General features: G+C 27.2%; 3 protein-coding genes across 3 annotated transcripts; all 3 read left to right on the top strand.

Moving 5' to 3' along the window:
- Positions 1–5,671: 5,671 nt before the first annotated feature.
- LOAG_04729 (hypothetical protein) lies at positions 5,672–10,063 on the top strand (the record flags this gene model as incomplete). Its single annotated transcript, XM_020446665.1, has 2 exons — positions 5,672–5,740; positions 9,755–10,063. The coding sequence occupies exon 2, from the start codon at positions 9,797–9,799 to the stop codon at positions 10,061–10,063; it is 267 nt and encodes an 88-aa protein (XP_020303023.1). The 5' UTR covers positions 5,672–5,740; positions 9,755–9,796.
- A 3,056-nt stretch (positions 10,064–13,119) lies between these two features.
- LOAG_04728 (TK protein kinase) lies at positions 13,120–16,095 on the top strand (the record flags this gene model as incomplete). Its single annotated transcript, XM_003140265.1, has 9 exons — positions 13,120–13,197; positions 13,438–13,543; positions 13,737–13,915; positions 13,998–14,159; positions 14,656–14,754; positions 14,898–15,077; positions 15,171–15,355; positions 15,480–15,685; positions 15,944–16,095. 9 exons carry the CDS (start codon positions 13,120–13,122, stop codon positions 16,093–16,095), a joined length of 1,347 nt encoding a protein of 448 aa, XP_003140313.1.
- Positions 16,096–19,564: 3,469 nt separating this feature from the next.
- Positions 19,565–21,852, top strand: LOAG_04727 (hypothetical protein; the record flags this gene model as incomplete). Its single annotated transcript, XM_003140264.1, has 5 exons — positions 19,565–19,768; positions 20,390–20,548; positions 20,850–21,035; positions 21,224–21,489; positions 21,609–21,852. The coding sequence occupies 5 exons, from the start codon at positions 19,565–19,567 to the stop codon at positions 21,850–21,852; spliced, it is 1,059 nt and encodes a 352-aa protein (XP_003140312.1).
- Positions 21,853–22,953: the final 1,101 nt, after the last annotated feature.

Below are 22,953 nucleotides of genomic sequence, written 5' to 3'. Positions count from 1 at the left end.
TTCTTCTCTCCTCCTCTCTCTCTCTCTCTCTCTCTCTCTCCCTTTGATGACAATGAAATGAAAAATTCGATATATTTACGATATATTTAAGAAGTATTTAACATAATTCTATTCATAGCATATATACCATTTGGAAGTGATTGCTTCATTTAAATAATATTTTTATATTTTACTAAAAAATATCATAAAGTGATATGTGAAGCATTTTATGAATTCTTTCCATTTCATTTCTCTTTTCTTTTTTTTTGAATTTTGAATTAATTTTAATAAACCGAACGATTATTCTAAAAGAAGCTTTTCGTATATCCAATTTAATTGTTATTATAGCATTCTATAATCGAAGGAAATTAACCGTTTGCAATGATTAACAGTGATATGCCAGGAAAATTGTGCTAACATTAATGAAATTAACTTAATTGTTTATTAATTAAAAATTCAAATATTCAATCTAGTAAATGAGAATTACAAAGATCATCAATTTTTCCCATTTCACTCCCTTTAATACTCTTCATTAGTTTGTTGATAAAAGAGATAGATGAATTGTTGGATTCTTTGAAAGGTAGAGAATGAAAGGTAATTTGGAAGAACTTTACTAACTTCCCTATCTTACCATTTCATTAATTTACTATTTCAATAACTTGGATTACTGTAGCCAAAATGAATGATATTGATCCTTTTTTCCTTTTTTCTTTATCCTGTAAATTCCTTCGAATATTTCAACAACTGACTACTTTCGGAAATATTCTGAAACTGATCAGGTAAATAATGACGCTTGCTTATTCGTTGTTAGATAAATGTAATATATGCAAATCTAGACTGCTGTACCGAATATTCCGATCATAAATACTTCCTAGACTAGTTATGCTACTTTCTTTTCTATAAAGAAATATATCCGTAATTCATTTTTAATATCCGGTAAAAACCGAAACAAATTCCTTTCTTTTCCGGAATTGTGTTAAATTTTCAAAACCTCGATGTTTTTTGTTCATTTGTAAATTGCTATCAGCCGAAACTCATTCCTAATCAATTCTATTTTATCCCCATATGAGAATTGAATGCTTTGAGAACAAACTGAGGATATGTTTTAGCCTAACAAATTGATTAAAGACATATTTTGGCTTGACAGATTGATTGAGGACGTATTTCGGCCAAGCAGATTTAAAGTTTGGCCAAACAAATTTAAAGCGAGAAAAAAAAACCATTTCATCCTGATTGGAAGATTTTAAAGAGCGAAATTGCTTGTCAAGATTATTTGTGCAAAACATTGTCAACATCATTAAAGTTTAGTGTATTGGGATAGAACAGGATTGGATAATTAATCTTATACTGGAAACAATGGACGGAAATGGAAGTGTAAAACAGTGTGACCTGACATGTCTAATCATCTTATTAATATCTTTATCTTGTACTGAAAACAGTGGGCATCTAGACGGGTTCATTCATATTAATTAACTTAATTTTAAACTAATTACAACTCTCATCAGCTTATTCTTAAACAAATTTATTTCGCAATCTTTTTGTCCCAGAAAATGTAATGAATGCTTGTAGTAATTATTTTGCCTCATATGCAACAATTCAAGCAAGAAATAACTATTTGATGAATTGAAAGACTTGCTGAACTTATTTGTTAAGCATGAATTTCAGGTAAATCAGACCAGGAAGTAAACGGATTTCGAATATTACCGTAAGTGAAATTGATCACCTAATTACTGCAAATGAATATTACTGTAAATAAAATTGAGATAACAATAGCAAACCCATTTTATTTTATGCATATTTCATGCAAAAAAATCTGCATTAAAAGTACTACGGTAATTACCATTTGCTTAATAGTTGTTCTAATGCCGATTACACATTTCATTACCTATTAATGAAAGTTTTTGAAATATTACAAACAGTTTAAAACCATTATTCTAAATACCGATCTATCATCTATTTGCTATCCATTAAAACAAATAACTGTTTAATTCGAAAAAAAAAGACGAGAAATATTGAACAATAAAAATACTCGCACTTTCACTTCTTTTTTTTCACGTGTATGACGTATATTTTCACGTAAAGTTAGAAATTCATATTCCATCTAGCAATAGCACACCAATTATGAGATAAAAAATGACGAATATTATTCAATGTTTCGTGATATATCATCGAATTTGAATGTACTTTGTTCCTTTCAATATATTGCAACTTTTTTTTTATGATTATTATTCAAAGCTATTATCTTATCACTAATCTTTACTCTTTCGAAAAAAAAATTATGCAAAAAGTGACTGATATTGTAAGTTATCAGTGATGAGTTATGCATCATTTGTAATAATTACAAATGTAATTTTGTCGTTGTATCACTAAACTATGAAGAAGTGTTTTACGTAGTAATACCTTCAAATATATTATTTAATATGCGCTGAAGAACATATGGAAGAGAGAAATATCAAAGAAATGATATGATATGATATGGCAGATGTCATTAAATGATATCATATCGTGTTGAACAAATGCTTCCAGATGTATCAACCAGATTTCTATTCTGTCCACAGGACATTTAATTTGTTAAATTTGAAGATTCATTGTCTGTTTCTTCTCTAATCTTTACAATTGTAATATATCTTACTGTATCTTTCACATATCATAATTACTACTGTTATTTGCAAATTTAATTTGTAAAATGTAAAAATGTGTTAAATTTTTAAAAAATAAAAGAAATAAACAAGCATAAATTGTAGACATAAATTCAAATAATATAATATGAGATTCATCAAAAGGACAAGAGCCATAGCTAAATTTATTTTTAGAAATCTGATGACCTGATTGTTATGGCACTTTTAGGAAATCTGATGACCTGATTGTTATGGTCATGTCATAGCTTTTGTCCACAACTAATTCATCAGTTATTGTTAAATAAGAAATGTTTGAATTTCTAATTGTGGATATAAATTAAAATATGAAAATTGGATGAAGAAATAATTGAAGCATTTGTAGGATATTTGAGGTAATTGCAATATGAATTACCAAATTATTATTTAATCATTTGATTGCTTAAATAACTGTCACCAATCCTTCTTAAGTGATTACAATTACTGAATTAAAAACCAATTCTTGGGCTCCAAAAATGTCGCATCCTTATCAACATTCTAATGAACATGTCTCCTTTCTTGTGTCACCAACAGCTGACTTCTTCTTCTTGCCCTTTTCAGTATTTCCAATTAAACCTTTAGCAAACTATTTTGCATATAATCCTACCCCCTCATTTGTCACTTTCTTGTTTATGTCGGTATATGTATGTATGTTATCTTTTAAGCTTTGCTGAAAGATCAATCTAAGTCTAACTAAGATTCTCCCCGCCTCCCCGTCTCCCCGCATTTCCTTGTTATTCTAGCATTTTTTTTTTTCCATCAGTAGTATCTGCTACTCTCGATCACAAATGCGAAAGTGAATGTGATTGTCTGGTTATGTCGTAGGGTAGCATTTTTCATTTCTTCTCTTCAGCAATGATGGATGAGGAAATGGATGATGGAGGACATCCGAAAAGGACATACAGCTGAACTTTTCTGAAAAAGCAAGTTCTTTGCTCAAATTTTCTGGCTGTTTATTTATGTGCTGCACTTTTTGGCCCAATTCACCTTCCTTTGGCTCTTTTGGCCTATCCTCTTATGGTGCTTCTCACTTATCCAATCCTCTTTTTTGATTGACCAAAAAAACTTCATCAAATCTCTACTGATTTCAAAAAAAAAAAAGAAAAAAAAACTTTGTCTGTTTTATTTTTTCTCATTTAACCACTAAATCATTCATCTTTCTTTTTTCTCTTCCTTTTTTTTTTCAACAAATTGACGTTTAAACTTTTCATTGAATTCATAATGCAAGCAAGTTTGCATTCATTTTTATCAGTAAATTTATGTAAAAATATGATATAAAATAACTTTTCAATTCTGTTTAATTTTAAATTCAAATTCAAATATGTTAAAAACAAAAAATCAATAAAACCAATGACAGAACGTATAAATTAAATTCTAAATTAAATTTCTTCTTTTACTCACTTAGACATCATTTAGGTATTCATCGTTTTTACGAACACCAAATCTTTGAATTTTTTTTTAAAAAATTAAAAAACTATTCAGCTGTGCTTAAGTAACCTTATCTTTAAAGTATTTTCAATCCCAACCAATATAAGGTTCTGGTCATATGACAGTGACATAACTTGAAATATATAACAGATCATCTGATCATCCTGAATCTCATTTACAAACCTGTTTATTGGTCTTTTCGACAGCCAATAGGAGGTGTTGCAATGAAGTTTCATTTAAACTTATTTCTTTAAAGAAGTAAAAAAAGAAGTAATTTCTTCATATTTTGATAAAAATTTAATTAAATTAAGTGATTTATTTAAAACAAAAAAACTTTGTTTATCAACAACTGAAAATACTTGAAAAATTCAGCGATTCCCATGGATTCTGAATAATTAAGCCAAAAAAAAAAGAAAAGAAAGATATTAATTAATTGATAGTAATCGGATGATATTAATTAATCCGAATTATGGAAATTATAAATTTTCTGCTTCTGAATCGATTTAATTACCTAACGATCATAATTATAACTCTTTCGTGAAAGCACTTTAAATGTTATGATGCAATTAATGATATTTAGCATTGTCAGTGATATTATCAATAAGCTAACTAAATCTCTACAATATTCTCAATAGATTAACTAATCTTTTCTCCTTTTTTTTTTATTTTTGGAATAAATTTTGTTGAATGTTTTTGAAGCATTTAGTTGGCAAAAAAAAAAAAAAATGCATTTCATGCAATTTAAGCTAAATATTTGTCGTCTTTTTATACATGTTTATATGCTAAAAATGTTTTTGACTGAATTGTCAAATTATTTTTTGCTTTTTTTTTTTTGATTGCTATATCTATTTATGATAATAAAATACATTAAATTTGAAGATTTTGTATAACTAACATATGGTTAAAGCTAATCATAATGTATCACAAATATTCTTATTTGATTAATTAGATGAAATTAATTATTGATAACAACTTTTTTTTTAAAAAAATGAAAGAAATTTTCTAACTTTTTGATAATTTCAATGTAATATTTGAATTGTAAATGAATTTGTTTCTTTAAATGTTAATCATTTTCACTAAGTATTTTTCATTTTTCTTCCATTACTTTCCATCACTTTCATTTCGAACAAAAAAAAAAAAGAACTTAGCGCTTTCTTTGTTTCCATAAAATAATTTTATTATTTTATTTCATTTCAATCATTAATTAATTTGTCATTTTATTAATTAACAATTCTTTTAAATGTTTTATTTTTCCATCGAATTCATTTGGAAGACAAATTAAATAGGCATTTCTGATGTCTGTCGTATAATGTTTTTTGGATTTGATATCATTCGTATTGCACTTTTACTTTCAAAAGTATATGCTAATAAAATTGAAGTATCAAAAAAAAAAAAAAAAAAAANAAAAAAAAACTAAAATATGGGCGCTAATTAAAAATTTGCATACAAAGATTAGTGTTAATTACAGATTTTACAATGAAATAATCGGCAAGTATGCAAGTATTATTTGACGTCTATTGGCTATTCATATGCTTGCAGATGTTAGCCGGACAAGTTAACGATATTGAACGTTAAACTTTGCAGTTTTTATAAGCATTAAAAATTGCACATTCGGAAAAACGGATTGTTTTCCGCATTCACCGATTTGCATCCCACAAGCTGCTTTCTTCATAAGAAAGGTTATATTTAATATCGACTTTTAATCCTTATTAAATTCTTTTCCTCTCAACTCATTTCATTTCTTCCAATTCATCATTAAATTCATTTAGTTTTTCGGAATGAATTTCATATTCCAATCATTGAATCATTTAATGATTGATTTAAATGTTAAATAAATTTTTTCATCAATTACAAATTGTGAATAATTTTGTATATATATTTTTTTGTTCATACATTTCATTCTTCAAATAAATTATTTCGAAAAGTTTTTCTTTAAAAAAACTTTTTTTCATAAATTTTATTTGTCATCTGAATTAAATTGCATAAGTTTCATTCTCTCTTTTTCTTCTTCCTTAAATGCTTTAATTGTCACCAAAAGAAATGTTAAAAGAAAAAAAAGAGACTTTTTATATCAGAAAAATTATTTCGCAAATTTCGTTAGCAATTAGCAGTGCTTCAAACTTTTCCAAATAAGAAGATCATTGTTTTTTTTTTATTTTCATTTTTAATTACATCTGTTATCCTCTTCAAATGATCATTTCAACAACAATTTATACCAATGCATTTTATAACTTTAAATGGTATTCATTCATTTTTAAACTTTAAATATGCAAATTTGACTGCATTCATTTTTAAACTTTTCTCACTGAAAAGATTACTATCGAAATTAAAAATTTACCAATTTTATTTTCAGTTTATATTCTTAACATGCACTAATACTTGCAAAAAACACAAATAATTCCTTGTTGTCCTTTTCTTTCAAAAAAAAATTAAAAGAATACATTCATTTGAGTTATTTTTTTCTGATGTACCTGTCATTTCATTAAGGATTACCTGCAACATTTTCGCGGTTTTTATGCAAATTAAAAGTTTGAAAATAAAATTTTCATGATGAAAAGACAACGTAGACATTACGAAATGATGTCTTGTCCATTTGCAATTTCTCATAAACATCTCTGTCACAGAATTCTTTTAAAACATTTTTAAATTTACGCTTTTTATGCTTTTTATTCATACATCACTTTTCCTTTCTGCCTTAACGACTTTTTTTTCTTTTTTTTTCAATAATTCAACTTCCTAAAAATAAATTTATGCAAATTTTTCTGTACAAATAGAAATTAAATTAGAAGTTAGTAATTCATTTTGATGCATGGACGACAAATATTTTTTTATCTAAGCTTTTACTTTTACTCTTCCCCATCATTTGTCATTTTTTTTCTCTTGAAATTATTGATTAAATTTCATTTTGTTTAATATGACAAATTTTAGCAACCAATGAAGAGTTTCATAAACTTCAAAAATTAAAACAATCACTTCAGGACAATAAAAGATGAGAAGTTCTGATGACAATATCCTAAAAAGTTTCTTCAAGTTATTGATTCATTTCAAAATTACATGTATTCATAGAGAAAGAAAATGTAGTGGTACCAGACTTGTCCAACACAAATTTATCAGCTTTTAATCTTGACCTCCTTTAACCTTTATAAAAGAGTAATTCATCTCTGAACAGATTGAAAATTGCATAGATACAAATGGCAATTGAATGAATAAACATAAATGGATGATATTGGTAGGATAGCAGAAAGCTTGAAGATTTTAATTTGATTTATAATGTTCCAAGATGATTTTCAATGAAAATTGTCACCAATTCGTTTAGTTTTTATTTTAAAAGAAAAACAAAATTTGTTTGGAAGTCATTCTTATTCGAAATCGATTTCAGTAATCTGAAATTTTCGAAATAAAAGAAGAACTCATCGGTGAGATGACAATGGATGAAAAAAAAAGAAAAAAATTTAAATTTATTTGATAAGTATCGAACGAAGAAGACGAAATGAGCCTGAAGAAATGAAATGAGCCTGAAGACTGAACTTCACTTCTTTGAACATGCTTATTTTTACTCTTAAATTTTACAATTTATTTCATCTATTGGTAAAACTTGGCACAATTTCATTTCTGGAAATTTTTTTGACATTCCAAACAATGCCTTTAAAAATAAAAATGAATGATATAATCGGATAATTTCTCTTGGCTCATTTATTTTAACTGATCTACAAAAAACTAATAAGCTTTACAATACCATTGCTGTGCTTAATTTTGATGACCAATGGTCATTTCTCCATTTGTATCGGATTTTTTGTCCATTATCTTTCCATGTCTTGCAAACTCATTGTCATTGATTTTTTAAAAATGCGTGACATCATCAGTCTCGATGTTGTCCTATCCTTAAAATTGTTGTTAGGAAAAAGAACATCCTTATAGGCTTAACTACTAGGATTGTCATTACAGATTACTTATTCAATTAGTGTTTCTGATTGTTATGTCATTCTAAATTGCTAATATTGTCATTAAATCTCTAAAACAAATAATTCATTTATAAAAAAAAAGAAAAGAAAAGAAATGCTTTCCTTCATTTTTATCTGTTAAATTTTTAAATTATTCATATTGATTTGATAGGGAAATATTTTTGATAAATATTTAAATTAATCATTGAAAATCTTCCATTTTTTTTTTGAAATTTGTTGATATTTTGAATTGAATGATGATTAATCTGAATGACTATAATCTTTAAATGAAAAAATTTGACTGTCATATAGCACTAAATTTTTTTTGTAAAACATAAATAAAGTATTAAATTAACTTAATTCAACTCAATTCAGTTCTTTCTTTCATCTAGCCAATGATTTGATCAATGATGGATAGATTGGATTAATTTGTTAATCTATTCCCTTTTGATAATCATTAGCCAAGGAAAATAGTTGTAACTAATCTAGCTATTTTGTCCTAAAATTATTCGTACCTGATTTCAAGAATTTGAATTTAATTTAATTCGCTATCTCAAACAATTTCATTAGAATTTAGGAATGACAAAATGCGATAAATTATTTACGATTCAGTGAAAATAATAGTGAATTGGAATAGCTTTGTTAGCTTTTATAATTAAAGAAATTAATTCCTTCTTCAGTAACAATTACAGGACATTATTATTACCAATAAAAATGTGAAAATTTCATAAATTCAAAGCGAGAAATTTCGACATAATAAGTGAAATCAATTTATGATGTCAACTTGCTTTTTGTTTAAATTAAACATTCACTTGTACTTTTTAATTAGCGTCAAATCAAAAATGTCATTTATAGTCTTTACTAATCACTGATAGCTTAATTAGCTTAATTAAAACGTTGTATGCATTTCTTAAAGAATCAATATGCAACAATAACTTTCATGATAAACATCATCATTTGATTAGGATAATATCTGGTCTTAAAATTATCAGATTAAACGAGATCAATGATAATCTAATATCTTATTTAGTTTGAAAGCTAATATCAACTAAAAAATTGCTAAATTTAACTGATCATTTTTGGATAAAAGAAGCTACGATCGTTCCATCATTTTATAACCAAAGAAATAGTTTTGCAGTAGTAATCTTCTTAACCAGAAATAATTATTTAAAAGAAGAAATGACTCATCCCATTCATTTAGAAATATTAATTATGATCCAAAATAATCCTATCATTTTACTCATCAAAGAACCTGTCTAATTGTCGTATTATGGTGACAGAGTTATTTTTGAAAAGAGAAGGGAAATTCTTATGTTAAAAGAAATACTATCTATCATAATTTACATTTTAATTAACTTGTACATAATTATTTCATTTCTTATGTCTTCATCCTCTCCTGAAATCTACTAAAATGTTAATTGAAAGTATGGCAAAAGGTGTAATTTGATGAAATATAATAATTTTGATTTTAATTACTTAATTTCTGGTCAATGAAAATACCATTTTTAACAAAAGATTTCAAATTTTCAAAAAAAAAATGCAATCATCAGGATCACATTTGTTATAGCAAAAGGAAACGGTAGTAAGTACGGAAATATAATAATTCTCTACCATTTTCCTCCTCATTTATTAGCATCTTTCTTTGGAACTGTTTCACTTTACCAAAAGATTTTTAAATAAATCTAAATTTAAATTAAATGAAAAATTTGTTCCAAATAATTTAGGAAAGGAATTCAAAAATATAAATTACAGATCGCCACGGGGCCGTTATCACGCTCTGAGGCGCGTGCCATTATGTCACGCTTTGATTCATATTCACGTGAGGAGCAAAAAGCTTTAATCAATGGTTTCTTGGGAATGATCTATGATAATTATGATACGACACGACGTATTCAAAGTACTGTTGATGGTATCAATCGTATTGTTATCACAATTCTTGTCATTCTACTCCTCTGTGCTACTATTGGTTTATTATCAGCTTGCGTGATGGGATGTCGAAGGTATCAACATTATACCTTCCAAAGCCTACATGGTCCTAAATCAGAACCTATCGAAATATGATTTTAGGATTATTTCCTATTCATTCTCTTGTTTTCTCCCTTTTTTTTCAATCTTTTCTTTACATAAACATTTTAATTTTACTAATTTTGCAAAAAAAAAAAGCAGTCGTTTTTTTTTTTGCGCGCATTTATTCATTGTTGTTGAAATGTAAAACAAAGATTTGACACATTTCAAAAAGTGAGCCAGAAGCCTTAGGCCCTAAATGGATTGCTAAAGTAGAAGTAGGATTATGTGTGGTGCGTATCATTGTCTATGAATGAATTTTATTAAAACGAATTACTTGAAAAGTATCTTTCTTTTTTTTTGTGTTCATTGAAATAAACTTATTTGCATATATTTTTTTCCTTTCTTAAAAAATAATTTTTACAATTTTTTTTTTCTGTTTATCAGGAAAAATTAACTTTCATTATTAACTGCCTTTTGTTGCAAATGGATGATATATTTTGTTGCATTAATCGAAGAATTGTTTCTATCTTTTTATTTAAAATAGATTCATTTATGTATAGATAAATTGTTGAAAATTGCTTAACAGAATGTACTTTGAAATCTTTTAAATTTAATAGAAAAATTTTAAATTTTGGTTCGGATGTTAAAATTACGAAACTTTTTAAGGCTATTAAAGATTAAATAGTTTTTTCTCAAGAAAAAAAAGGAAAAAAGGAAAAATGTTCAATCAATTGAGCTCTTTTCATTGAAATTCGGAAGATAAAGAATGAATTGAATAAGTATCCTAAGCCAATTACATTAGGCTTAAATGATAATGGCAAGAGCAAGAAAAAAAAACAATAACGATTACCATATAATTGCTAACTGCTAAGCATTTTTTTTAAAGGAATAGTTATGTATCCATAAAAGGTAAGCCTAATATTTCAGGTAATGGAATGAAGGCAACATTTGAACCATACATTGAAAGAAGTGAATTTAATTAATATTGATAATTATTGCTGTATTCTTTGCTCTGATATGCACTGCAATTTAGCTATTTGTTAATTTTCATATTTAATGCTTAAATTTATGCAAAAAAAAAATCTGTCTTATTCTTTATTTTAGAAAGAGCATAACGATTTGTGTGTTATTATTGAAATAATTGTATGGTAAATGTTTGAGATAAAAAGGAAATTGTGCAATTTTAAGAAGAAGAATTTTCATCATTTCATGAAATTTAATTGGAAAAAAATTTTTTTCTTTAAATTCTCAACAAAAGCAAATAATGATTGAAATTTAACAAAAAATCTTTCAGGGAGAAATGAAAGAACGAAAAAAAAACTGATCTTTTTTTTTTACCGAAAAAATGTTATGCTTCTCTTAAATTGATCTTTTAAAATATCTTATGGAATAAAATTTGATGGATGGCAATTTCTAAGAAGCATTTCCATCTTTTAATCTTAATTAAGTTATAAAAAATTTCAGGAGGCTAAAATAAAAATTAATATTTCGATCAAAAAACGAAATTAACTTTTTGTCAAAAGTTTTTACTTCTTTTTTCAATCATTTTTGTATTATATCCAAATATGATAACAAATATTTCAAAACAAGAAAAGAAAAAAAACCATAAGAATGTTGTTGACAATTTTGAAAGTTTGCACTTCGAGAATGTCAACAACAGTTAAAGTGCGTTTCAGTTGTTAATGGAGAAAATAAATTTTATTAAAATTAAAAGAAATGGAAAAAATGTTTGAGGATGAATTATGCAATGAAATTAGAAAAACAATGATGAAGTTGACTAATTAGTAAAAGAAATTTCTCCTTCTTCTTCTTCTTCTTCTTCTTCCTCTTCTCTCTCTCTCTCTCTTCCTCTCTCTTATCATTCGGCCAATTTTATTCCCGAAAATTAATTGAGAGAGAGGTAAAGTTAAAAGAGAAAGTCTGTAGATATATTATTATTATTATTACTATTATTAGGAAAAATGATCACACATATGTAATTATCATGGACAAATTAAGCAGGAACGATAAATGCAAATTACATCACTTGTAAATTTCGTTGCCTGAGGCGTGTTAGCCTAATTTGTGTTGAAATATACAGTACCATTAATATATCGATCAACGATACAAGGATCAAAATAGTGTATAAATTCATCAGAATCACTGTATTATACGTTTGATCAATCGTTATCATATCAGATTGTGATCTTACTGTAGTGATTAACTCATGAATTGAATTACTTTGAAAGAGTAAAAAAATGTAATCTTAGATGAATGATTGGAAAACGATTGAATTAACATTATATTTCACTGCAAATTTTGTTTTTCATTTGATAACAAATGTTATCATTTATATATTGTTGAACAATTTTAATAACCAATAAATTAAGAGAGTAATTTAATTGATTAAAAATTAACTTATATATTCTAATTTTGAGTATTATTTCAAGCTAGAAAGTGATTCCAAAAAAAAAAGGAAACGAGCAAAAACTCAATTACTCATCAAGAGAAAAAAAATTCTTACCATTCATTTATTCGTGCAATCAATCTTACAATGATATTTAAAAAAGGAATTAATTGCAAACCAATTCGCTTTAAATATCAATCTTTCAAGAAATTCAAATTTCTTCCTATTAATCGCATTGAAAAGAATCAATTCAATTATTGATATTCATTGTTTACAAATTATTCATCCAAGATAATTAGCTTATATGAGAGAGTATAAAATGGGAACGGTAGTATTAACACTCTTGTTCTACACGTAATATCACGTAATTGTTCACATGCACTGTGTGCTAATTAATGTTAGAAGTGTAATTACCTCATGCTAGTTGCTTTTAAAAGAAGCAATCCAGGTACAGAGAGTAATGAGTTCTATGAAATGACTTCTAAATTACCTTTAATCCTAGCCAAATTTGCAGATCACAAAATTAGAAGTTCAAACTTCAAAAGGAAAAAAACCAAAGAAAAGAAATAATTCTTCTGAAGTTACCATCGATGGCGCAATAGAGAAACTTCAACTATTGATTGCCAGTATGGGACTTGAGATGCATCCTATCATGGTCATTCAATATATTCAGCGTGTTTATATTCACATAAATGAACTAATTATTAAAATACCCCTAATGAAAATGAAGAATCGGAATCAGATACTCTTTGTGAAGAATCGGAATCAGATACTCATGGATTTGTGGAGAATAGAATCAAATGTTCTTCCTGTAGCGAACCAGAATCAGATACTTTTCTCGGGAAAATCGAAATCAAATAATCTTCTTATAATAGAATTAGATACTATGAATCCTACAGAGGATTTGTTGTAATTAACTTTTTAACTTTTCTTTAATTATAAAATTGAGCTTTTATAGCTAATTTTCATACTATTGTAGCTATAAATGATTAAAGATGCAGTTATTGATTGATTGATTGATTAATTATTATCAATTATCCAGAGTGAAGAAAATAAGTGCTATAATGATGAATTACAACTACTAGAAGAAAACTATTTTGGACGACTTTCTGAAATGTTTATCGAAGTACGAATACTCAAGAAACCAGGTAATACGAATAAAAAGAAGGATTAAATTTTTTTTCCAACATTTAAAAATATAAAATGAAGAATTGCTATAATATTCGCAAAATAAATTTTAATTTTTGATCAAATTTAATGAATAATTAGAAGGTTAATATGAAAAAAGTAAAGTTCGATCTTTTCTTCAACCACCTGTACCTTTACCTGAATTTATTTTAGGCGATTATGTTATTTCCCGTACACATGATGACATTTTTCGATTCTCAGTAATGTCTGAAGAACACAAAATATATCATTTATTGATTATAAAATTCAATGAAATATATAGTTTTGAAAATTCCATCTATCCATTAGCACCTTCTATGGCCAAATTAATTGAGAAATGTATTCGAAGTCCTGTAAGTAAACTGAATTATTGAATGATATCAAGATAAAGTTTTAATTTTTAATCTAATTTGTTACAGAGAAGTTGCTTTTTAGATGAATGTGTTATCAGCAATATTAAGAACAAGCGTGATATTACGTCATTTTATTAATTCAAATATCGATGATAAGGATGATTACAGTTTGTCCGGATTATTCCTAAAACGGGATGATATCATCAAGACAGAATATCTTATCGCAAAAGGGATAAGCGCAGATGTAATTAATAAATTTTTGATGGCAAGAAAAATCATAATTGTCAAATGATTTCATCCATAAATCAGTCTACTAAGTTTATTTATTTCTTAAAATTGACGCTAATTTATGACTTCTCATTTTTTGACAATTAATATTTCGTACTTAAAATTAATTCCTTCATGAAAAATACCAACATTTTTACCGTAACCAATAGTACTACTGTCTAGTCAGTTAACATATAAATGAAATGAAATTTTAATTTCATTCTAAGGTATATTTTATCGTATTCAACATAAAATTGAGTTGAAATACGGTTTACTGTATACTCGATTAAATATAATTCAAAAAGTGCTGACGACAGTTCGATAATTTCATTTCACTAAATACCAGTTTTGGATGAACTTGGATTATTGTAGAATTAGCAAGCAAACTCTTTTTTTTTCTTTATTTAGAAGTTTTATTTTCGAATGTTTTTAAAACGTCTACGATATTTTAAAAATATTTGAAAAAATTTCAGTGTTTTCTTGGTAGTTTACATACATCAAACAGGTATGAACAGGTTGTAATTAAAATAATGCACAAATATAGCCACAATGAACTTAATAACATTTGTCGGGTAAGCATTAAAATTTTAATTTTTATTTTCATTATAACAGTTGTGACAATGATTTATGCATAAAATTTAACATCAAAAAAAATAATACCTAATTTAATTTGGTATAATATAATGATAAAAGTACGATTAGTACGATATTTTAGGAGTTGCATATTTCAAACTTATTACGACGATTCATATCCGTTGATTCTGTATTACCGGTACAATCTGTACAAATTTTTCAATCACCATATATGATGATTTATCCATTCATGAACTGTGGCTCTTATCCGGATTTTGCGCAACGAATGGGACAACATCTTACTTTTATGGATAAAACAGAAGTAAGTTTATTTTGCGACATCTTTATTCTATGATAAAAATCTGTCAAACTTAGTTTAAATGTCACATGAATCTGTTTTAAACATTTCTTTTAGATTGCGCAGATAATTGCACGAGCCTTAGGTGATATGCACTTTCTCGGATTGCTGCATTGTAATATTGGAGCTCGGAATATATTTGTAAGAAAAACAATGATTACCAGTTCAAAGGTTAATAACTGTCATACATTTCACTGCTACAAATACTACTTGGGTGATTTTCGTGAATCACATATCGGAAAGTAAGTTATTTAAATCTTTTCGTTTTCATATCTTTTTCTAAAAAGTTCATTAATGTTATATTAAATAAATGAAAAATGCATTTCTTTAATATTTTTATCAAATTTTGAAAAGATAAATTTTAAGAATTAAAAAAGTAAATCCTCAAAAACCGATAAATATTCGTTGGCTTGCACCAGAAGTATTCAAAACGGAACAGCTAACAGAAGCTACTGATGTATTTGCATTTGGTATTACACTTTATGAAATTTTCACCGGGAATTTGCCATATTTTACAATGAATTCCGAAGAGATTCGCATTAAACTATCAGCTGGACATAGGATAAGACCCGGTTAATAGCTTATCATTTTTTTTATCAAAATCATTTCCATCTCTTTCTTGTAATACAAATTTACCTGTAAAATTCATTCAATTTTATTTCTTCATGGAAACAATATATAAATAATAGTATCAGTTAAAATTTTAAAAATAAAATTGTTAAAAAATAGTGATTTAAAAAAAAGAAAAAAATGATAGCCCCATCGGCCTTCTTTAATAATTCATATTTTCAACATATTTCATTCTAATTAAGAAAATGTATAAATTACAGAAACGCGTGATATCAAATTACCTTCAAAGGTATTAAGGTTAATGAGGCGTTGTTGGAGTACAAACGTTAATGAACGGCCAACAATGAATGGTGTTTGGCTACAATTAAAGGCAATTAAGCCTAAACATGAATGTTCTGAATGTAATCATTAGAATGATATGATCTAAGAAATTCTTAAATACAATTATCATTCTATTCAATGTAAACTAAAGTTTAAATTATTGAACCAGTAAGGTCAATGCATTTATTCGTTTAGACAATTTTTGAATTGGCTTTTTTTCCTATTCAAATATGTCTAGGCTATTTATTTGGAACTTAATTAGTGGCACAATTAATTGAAAGTATTAAAACTTCATAAAATTATTAGCATTCACAAATCTGACATGAAAAATTACTGTACTCAATCTAATTAAGCGCAATATTAATCATACGATGGCTTTTGATCGTATTATATTGTGTTATTATGTAAATAACTAAAAAAGCATTGCCGATAAATACCAACTTTTTTTTTCTAATTGTCATCAGTAATTATCTAATACAACTTTATTGACCTTTGACTGTCACATACATAAGCATCTGCAATGAATTTATTTTAATTTGCATATTATGTGGAATTCTATAATTTTAATAAGTTTCTGTGCATCAGAAGTGCAGTGAAGCAAATGTTGTTGTAAAAGTAAGGATAACAATTGCTGATTTCTAGAACACCGGTTGCTAAGCTTACCTTTTAAAAGCTAATTATCGTCATGACTCAAATGAGTATCCAAAAATGGACCGCTTAGATGCTATTTAAGCCATCAAAATATTGTCCCTAGCTTTGATTCATTAGTTTATTGCTTGATCAAGCATAAACTCGAAATACTTCCCATTTCATTTAACCACATATAATTCATTCATTGAATAAGTGTAATATTACTTAGGCCTTTAAATAAAATAACTTTGTAAAAGCCTTCGGGAGCATATTTTATTTTGTTATGCATTTGAGAAATTTACATCACATTTTGACCTTTCACCTTTGCCACTAAATCTTACCTTTAATTGTCAGACTCTCAACGATTAAAGTATAGTTTTTGTTTTTCTTTAGTTTTTGGTATGGAACGGTCAGTTTAATTGAAATGGTCAATTTCAAAGATAAAAGATAAATAGTTCTAATAAATTTTACAATAAAATTTTACATTTTAATAGTGATAAATATAAATTGCAATCATATTAAGTCACAATTTTGTCTCATTTCTTTTTTCTTTAATTCATTTTCATGAATGAATTCGAATTAATCATTGTCAAGAATGATGAAATCTGAATCGATCATTGTCAGAAAGCTTGAAGGTAAGGTAAGATAAGGTGAATTCAAGGTAAGAAATTTGAGGGGATTTTTCTGGAAACATTTAATTAGCTCATTAAATCATAGGAAAATTATTTGAAGAATTTTTCAAGCTTTTAACTATTTTAATAAAGAATGAATTATGCATAAATAAAAATATCCATTAAAAAAGAGAAAAAAAGATTAAATAATTGTAAAAAATAAATATTTGCAAAAAATTTATTTTTCAAAAAAACATTTTTGAAATGAATTGAAATTGTAAAAGTAAAATGATAGATTTGAAAAGAAATTTTGATCAATTCTTGTTGATTTTAATAGAAATGAGATTTCATTCATTCATTCATTCGAAAGAAAATTTATTTTTATTTTTATGATGGATAAAAAACAAGAAAATGATTGTTTCAAATATTTGAATTCCAAAAATTTGTACTCGCTTACTTATTATTAAGACTGACCGTGTAATGATTAGTGGGATTTTGGTTAATGGCTAAATAAGCCAAACAAATTAATTGGCTAATATTTTTTAAATTTTTTTTGAAAGCTTATTAGTGCTGATGAAAATTTCATCAAATAGCAGAAGTAGCCAAGAATCAAATATTGATGTAAAGGGTTAAATGAATCGTTGATTATGCGCAAATATCTATTCCATTGGGATCAGTGACAGAGTTACTCGAATAACACGGCAATGATTAATTTTAACTGATGAGAATCTTAAAGATGAGAAGAGAGAGAGAGAGAGAGAATGATGAAGTAACTGGGATCATTATCAGTTAGCCTTTACTTATTAGGTTGAATATACATTTCATAGCATATTAGCCTGAAATGAAATGCGGAAGAAAGCAAAGAGAGGTTAGAGTTTGATGGTCCCAGAGGGAAAAAGAAAGAGGAATAAGGATGAACGGAATGATCAAATGAATAATGTCCTCTTCATGATCCATTTTATAATTCAAGTCATCAGGCAACTTACGAAATGGTTAGCATTAGTTTACACTAATCTTCACTTGTTGATTTCAATTTTTCAATTCAAATAAATGAAGACAAGATAAGGTTAACCTATGATTGGTCACTTAGAGTTGACAGATGTAAACTTTGACCTTTCCTATCAAAGTGTATTTTAGATTAAAATCTATTCTATTATCGTTATCCTAATCCGGAATGGTTATCTAATATTTTAAAATTTGTCTAGTACTAATTAAACAGTAAAAGAATTTTTGAATTTCCGATTATAAGTAGAAATTTTATGAAATTAATCAAAAACTAAAGGAAATAATTCAGAGATCTAACAATTTTTTCTCTTTCATTAAGATTATTGGATTTTGTAAGGCTTTGGCATATTCTTCTTGAAAATATTCCAGAATAAGCTTCATCCGGAATTATAGCTTCCTGAAAGATGACTGCAGAATGACCCAATCCTACCTTTAATTATGCCACACAAGCTGTTGACAGAACGAAGCGCATTAATGCATGAAATATGCGCGTATGTAAATGTGTATGTGTGTGTGTGTGTGTTTGTATGTGTATGTGACAAGAGATAATATCAGTGAAACACGAAACGAAACACATTCTGATAAAAAGTTGACGAAAAGTTTTTTCCTCATTTTCAGAGGAAAGTTCCGCCCTTTTTCTAAATTTTGAAATTTTTTTTTTTCTCAATTAGGCCAAAAGCTATCCGATACCCATCCATCACATTTACGGCACTTTTATTCTACTCTATGAAATAGAACTTTCCAGTTTTTATCTAACGAATCATTTTCTTTCCCTATATCATATCCTTACCGTACTTTTACCTTTTCAATCGGTCAGATAAAAACTCTTAAAGGTAATCTGAAACTATCGAAATATCTCATCTTCAAAGCCATTATTCTTTGAATTTTTAAATTTATTTTCAAAATTTTCAATTACTACTGTTATCTCATCTTTTTTTTTTGCGATATTCAGCTCAGTTACAACTAATTTTGTTACTGTTACAACTGAAAATTTGATAAAATTCTCATCTCTTAAACAAAACATCCTGTTTCATCTAACATCTAGAAACAGTTGACATTATCTGTTGACAATTTGAACTAGTCGATATAAATGTGACAATATTTTTTCACCTTGTTTACACTTCTGAAACATATACTATGCGCCGAATATTCCGCATTAAATCATTGAACTTTTATCCCATGTTGAGATATTTTAGTCAGCCAACTCTACATTTATTTAATATTAATCTTTTCACTGTCCTTTTTAAATTGCTAATATGCTAACTTAATCCACAAATCTACTTGTATTCTTCTTTTTTTAGGACCAAAACAATTATGCAAATGTTAATTAGCTTGGCAATAATAACAGTACTACAACTGCATTTGATACTTTCTAAAATGGAACATAATATCAACTACTGGATTGAATTGGAACTTCAAACAGTACACTGGAAGCCAACATGTTTGACAACAGGCGGATGTGCTAATCCACGTTTTAGAATCTCGAAATCAAACAAATTTAATGCTGAAATTATTTCAGTAAGTTGGAGCATTACGGAAAATTTTATTGAGGTTACTTCTATTGTATTTCTCTATATCATTTTCATTTTTAACTTTTCAAATTTAAAAAAATTCACATTTTGAAAATTATTACATTTGAAGAAAAACACCCACGCAAACTTACATACACACACACACACACATACACGCACACACTCACACACACAGTATACATATATATATATACACACACACACACACACACATACATACTGATATGATCGTCATTCACAGGTTTTTATTTTTGTTACATTTCTGTTATTTTTTCTTTTTCTTTTTTTTTTTACTAAGAAATCCTTCCAAAAAACTTTGTAAAGAAAAAGAAGAAACATTACCATCACCATTATCATCATCATCATTATCATCATTATCATTATCATCATCACTATCATAATCAGCATAACTATCATAATCGGCATCACTTTAATGTTTAGAATTTCAAATTGAGATTTGAAGCTAAAGTGAACAAATTCAAACATTTTTGAGACATCGCTAACTGAAGTACAAACTAAGATAAATGTTGCGAAAATATTTGATATCCGATTGAAAAAAAACAAGTAAATAAACCTGTTTAGTGTTAATTTCATGCTGCCATTCTAGAAACATTCTCGAAAATTCATCACTCATTGGATATATGGTAAACCTCATGAAATCACTCTTGAATGTGAAGTTATCGGTATGGATCCATTATATGGATTCTCACGAACATGTGATTCCACACAGAATATTGAAATATTCAGAGAAAATAATGAAATTCAGGTTTCAATTTGCATAACCTAATTAGTACTTATTATTGATCTCTAAAGTAAAACAAACAAACATTGTTCCAAATATATTTACAGTTATTTGAATCAAATTTGGCCCAATATATCTAACCTATAAACCAAATAATGATTATGCATTGCACAATTTAGCCTGAATTCAAAACCTGAAAGTAAAATTGATTGAAACTTTGACAGTCATCATTGACACTGATTGATAGACAAATGAAACCGGAATTTATAATTTCCAGATACCTATCGCCCAATTTTCTTTTTTTTAATAACTTTAGAATTTCCAGGAACTTAATAATTATCGAACGTTAGCATCAGAAGATGAATTATCATTAGATGAACGACATGGTAAACTTATTGTTGAAATTCGAGCTAAATGTTTCAATGCTTCATTTGTCGCCCGAAAATATACGAAATATTGTCCATGGTGTTTAGCAAAGGATGATATGACACTTGTCGAATCAGCACCTGAGGTGACCAAAGCATTTTATAATCTTCAAGAATGAAATCTAAAATCTTGAAATAAAAAAATCAATGAAAAATAGAATTTTAAATAGAATACAATCTGAAATATAGTTTTGAATTTGAAATTGGAATTGATTGATTTGATAAATAATCCATAATTCAATACTTATCAATACAATATCATGAAAAATTGCAGTATGAGTCAATCGAAGAAGATGCTACAACTAGAAGGAATTTGGTTGAGAAATTTGCGCAAATTTTCCTCGGAGAACAGACTTTATTAATATTTCTGCTAAGCTTATCATTGATAAGCCTACTAGGCTTGATTTGCTTACTCCTAGTTGTTAGCAAACAACGTCACTTCATATCATTACTGCAGAAACAATCCCAGCCTACCAATCATCTTAATTCATACCTTTACTCGGAGCAACTTGCCAAATCTGCTAAAAATGTTGATGATAGGTTGGTATCGATCGATTTATAAATTTTTACACGATTGACAAAGACAGATAGCATAAACAACCGATTCTAATAGTAGACCGAAATTGTTTGCCTACTGTAGAAAGAGGTAACATTTTCAGGTACGATATTCCGTGGGATCAAAAATGTACCATAAAACGATTTTGGATTAATGAAAATTCGAATGTCAACGATGGCAATACAGTGATCGGTTCGAGGATATTGAATCGTACTTCAGTTCCAGCTCTAACCTATCTTCCACGTAGAACAACGATCACAGGAACCATATCAACAATGTCAAAACGATTGTCACCCAATTCGTCATTATATGAATATCACGAAGATAGTGGTCTAGAATCTGTCTAATGGATGAATCATGAACAACTTTGGATCATTTAAAGCCAAATAATCCAAAGTATAGGAATATAATTTGCCAATAATTTGTTCTGATAAAACTAATATTTACAGTATTGAGATGGTATAACAAAAATTAAGTTTTTTGAATATTTGCAAGAACAATCAGATTTACTACAGTTCTTTCATTTTCAAAAAGTTCATTCAACAATCATTTTTTAAATAATGGAGGAAGTAATGAAGTTTAAAAGAATTCACTTACACTATTCATTCAGCTGAACAAGAAAAGATAACTAATGAATTAATTCTAATGATGATGACAATCTGTCACATAAATTAGTTGTCACTTCCTGAATCATCATGACATTCTCATTTTCTATTCTTTTCATTTCTGTACAGCAATATTCTGTGACAAATACATCGGCAATTATGCATGCATGTGATTTTTATTGTCTCCAAGAGACATTTCATTTCTGTAAATATTCCATATACAAAAGATAAAAGATTTGATCAGTTAAAATGAAAGAATTGAGAGGAATTGGAAGAAAGACTCGGCAAAGTTGACAATTATGAAATGTGGAAGAGGTCATTCCCCTCAATCAATAGCAAATTTCATTGCTGTTAACCATTTAAAAAGAAACTTGGAATGGTCAATTACTGACCAAAAGTAATCATGATCACAATAACAAAATTTGAAATGTGAAAATATTCCATCTCAGGTAAGCAAATTTTTTAATTTTTGCTGAAATTACTTAAAATTGAACCTAAAAACTGGAATATAATAATCTAAACTGATTGAATTCATTTGTGACTAATTATTTAATTCGAAAGTTTTCTTCTAAGGAAAAGTTTTTGCTAATATATACAATTATTTTGTGACTTATATTTGGAATTGATCCGATTAGTAAAGACACTAATTATTGTTTTCTGATCTCTGATTGATCTCTGAAATCGAGGAGTAATTACTAATATAATGGGAATAAGATTGAATACTATAGCAAGATCATTTTTCTCATTACAATATCCATACCTTATACAGCCAATCTTATTTGCTAATTATGTAAATGAATGAAAAGTTTTAAGAAAAAAAAAAAAAAAACGACAATACAAAAT

This window comes from Loa loa, assembly GCF_000183805.2.
Source record: "Loa loa unplaced genomic scaffold supercont3.68, whole genome shotgun sequence".
NCBI lineage: Eukaryota > Metazoa > Nematoda > Chromadorea > Rhabditida > Onchocercidae > Loa > Loa loa.
Note: the sequence above shows the minus strand (reverse complement) of the source record. Positions and strands in the feature narration are given on the sequence as shown.